The 2,387-nt window shown below is 48.6% G+C and overlaps 1 protein-coding gene across 2 annotated transcripts in view; it reads left to right on the forward strand.

The window, feature by feature from the left end:
* Positions 1-2,387, forward strand: part of Prag1 (PEAK1 related, kinase-activating pseudokinase 1) — a 56,103-nt gene that overhangs the window by 4,145 nt on the left and 49,571 nt on the right. Inside the window, exon 2 of one of the 2 annotated variants that reach the window (XM_005362528.3) lies at positions 1,089-1,509. In XM_005362528.3, coding sequence (XP_005362585.1) covers positions 1,219-1,509 — 291 coding nt within the window. In that variant the 5' untranslated portion in view covers positions 1,089-1,218. The remainder of the gene's footprint in view (positions 1-1,088; positions 1,510-2,387) is intronic. The other variant, XM_026786966.1, reaches the window with a different exon arrangement.

Here is a 2,387-nt window from a genome sequence, read left to right on the forward strand (position 1 = left end):
CCCCCCCCCCAGCATCTGCCTGTCTCTGTCCACTCCCCCAGCCCTGGTGTTAGTGGTTTGTACACCACACCCAGCCTCTTAGGAGAGCTCTGGGCATCTGTATCAGGGATGCATTTTTGCATAGCAAGTGCTTTCTTTACCCATCGAGCCTTCTCCCTGACCTTCATACTTCCAGTTTGGAAGTATAGGTTTAGTCAGCTCTATTTAGGACCACTAAACATTTATATCGCTAGAGGTTAGACCTTTCTTCGTCTCCTGAAAGGAACCTTTCGAAAGGTATAATTATGGAAAGGGTGTGTGAGCCAGGGCTCTGGAGGCTGCTGTCTGTGGACGTGTCTCTGAGACGGTATGCTTTAAGACGGTCTAAGAACTCCTGTTCCACAGTGACCTCTTCTAGTGTCTGGGTTCCTTCAGCCCGTGCGGTGCACAGATCAGGAAGGGTGTGTGAGTGTCTGTGAAAGCAAAGGTCAGTTTTAGATCTAGAGTGGTTTCTGTGAAGAGAGGCATTTCCTGTGGTGGCAGCCAGCCCCATGTCCCTTTTAGAGCTGTTCCGTTTTCCGGGAGCTGGCTCTACCCATTCACCCAGCCAGTCTTGACACCTTCAACTTTCACCTACATAAGCCAGTAAACCTGGAGCTCGCTGATTGCCTAGACAGCTCGGCCATCAAGAGCCTAGGGTCTTCCTGTTGCTACTGCCCAGTTGTGGAATTACACATGTACAGTGCGCCGTCATGCCTAGCTTTTCAGTGGGTGCCGGGAATCTGAACCCAGATCCTCACGCTTGCCTAGCAAGCATTTTTTTTACCTACTGAGCCCTTTTCACAGGGCCGGGAATGTCTTCTGCGTTGTCTCTTTGAGAAAGGGGGCAATGATAATTTGTATAGTTTCAGATAAATCTGCCTGACTAAGGAATATCGAAGAGCTTGTGACAGCTGAGCCCAGGCCCCAGAAAACCAGGTCGATTCCCCTTTGGTTATCATTACTCCTTACTTTCTCCTTCCTCATCTCCAGTTTCATAGTAGTCTCTTACTATTCCACGCATCTTCTGGTGGGGTAGACTCCTAATCAGGCAATGATCTGCCTTCCAGGGAGCTGATCTGGAGCCCATCTCTGCCTCCAACAAGACTACTACATCAGAGAGCCGGGCCCAAGATGAACCCGCATCCTCTCTGCTCACAGTGCTCCAGACCATTCGACTGAACCCCTGAGAGCCCAAAGATGTCTGCGTGCAGCGACTTTGTGGAGCACATCTGGAAACCTGGATCTTGCAAGAACTGCTTCTGCCTGCGGAGCGACCACCAGCTAGCAACTGGCCTTCCCAAGGCTAGAGCAAGCAGCCTCCCCGCTGTAAGTCGCCTGCCTGCCAGGCCTGAGAACTGCCGCCTGGAAGATGAAGGTGTGAATGGCTTGGCCTACTCAAAGCCCACCATTGCTGTCAAGCCCACCATGATGAGTTCTGAGACCTCCGACTTGTGGACTGAGGCCAGCCTAAGCGCTGAAGTCCCCAAGGTGAGGCTGACTAACCCTGCTGGTATTTTTACAGGGGCTGTTCCTCGTCTAACACATGGTGGCTGGCTGCTAGCCAGGGAGGGCTGTTGGAGCAAGAATTCTGCAGGATAGTTGCCTACTAGCTTGCCCTGAGGTTACCGCCTCCCTACAGCTGCTCTTTGGCTATTCCCATCTGCCTTTCTAGTTCTTTCCTTTAGGCTAACATCTGTTAGTCCAGTACTGTAGCATCATCTGTCGATTTGGAGACTTATAAACAAAAAACAAAACAAAGAAAATCAAAAGCCTGACATTACTGGGTGTAACTTTAGGTATTACAGAAGCTGCTGCAGCCATTGCTCAGTGCCTGCCATGCACCCAGCATCCTTCCCTAGTGAGCTTCTGCCCATGACCAGTGTTGTTGTCAGCACTGTCTCCACCCACTTCCCTTCCCCGTGAATTGCAGAGGAATCATCACTACATATATTTAAAAAATAAAGCCTTCAAAGATACAACCACAACGTACACAATCACCTCTAAAATAGCAAATTAATTCCTTAGAATCATTTGCTATTCAGCCATTGTTCGTTCATGCTTATATTTTTTCTATTGAAATTGTATGTGTACGTGTAGGCACATGTATGTGGGGTGTGCGTATGTATGTACCTGTGTGGGTGCCAGAGGTCCACTAAGGTTTCTTCCTCGGTTTCTCTTTCCCTTCTTATTTGTTTGTTTAGTTTTAAAGATTTTATTTGTGTGTTTGTTTGTCTTATGTGTATGAATATTTTGCTTGCATATGTATTACACCATGTCCATGCCTGGTGCCTGCAGAGGCCAAAAAAAGCTTTCAGATCTACTGAAACTGGAATTGCAGACGGCTGTTGGCTGCTCTTTGGGTGCTG

Source organism: Microtus ochrogaster, linkage group LG7_11 (assembly GCF_000317375.1).
Source record: "Microtus ochrogaster isolate Prairie Vole_2 linkage group LG7_11, MicOch1.0, whole genome shotgun sequence".
Lineage (NCBI taxonomy): Eukaryota > Metazoa > Chordata > Mammalia > Rodentia > Cricetidae > Microtus > Microtus ochrogaster.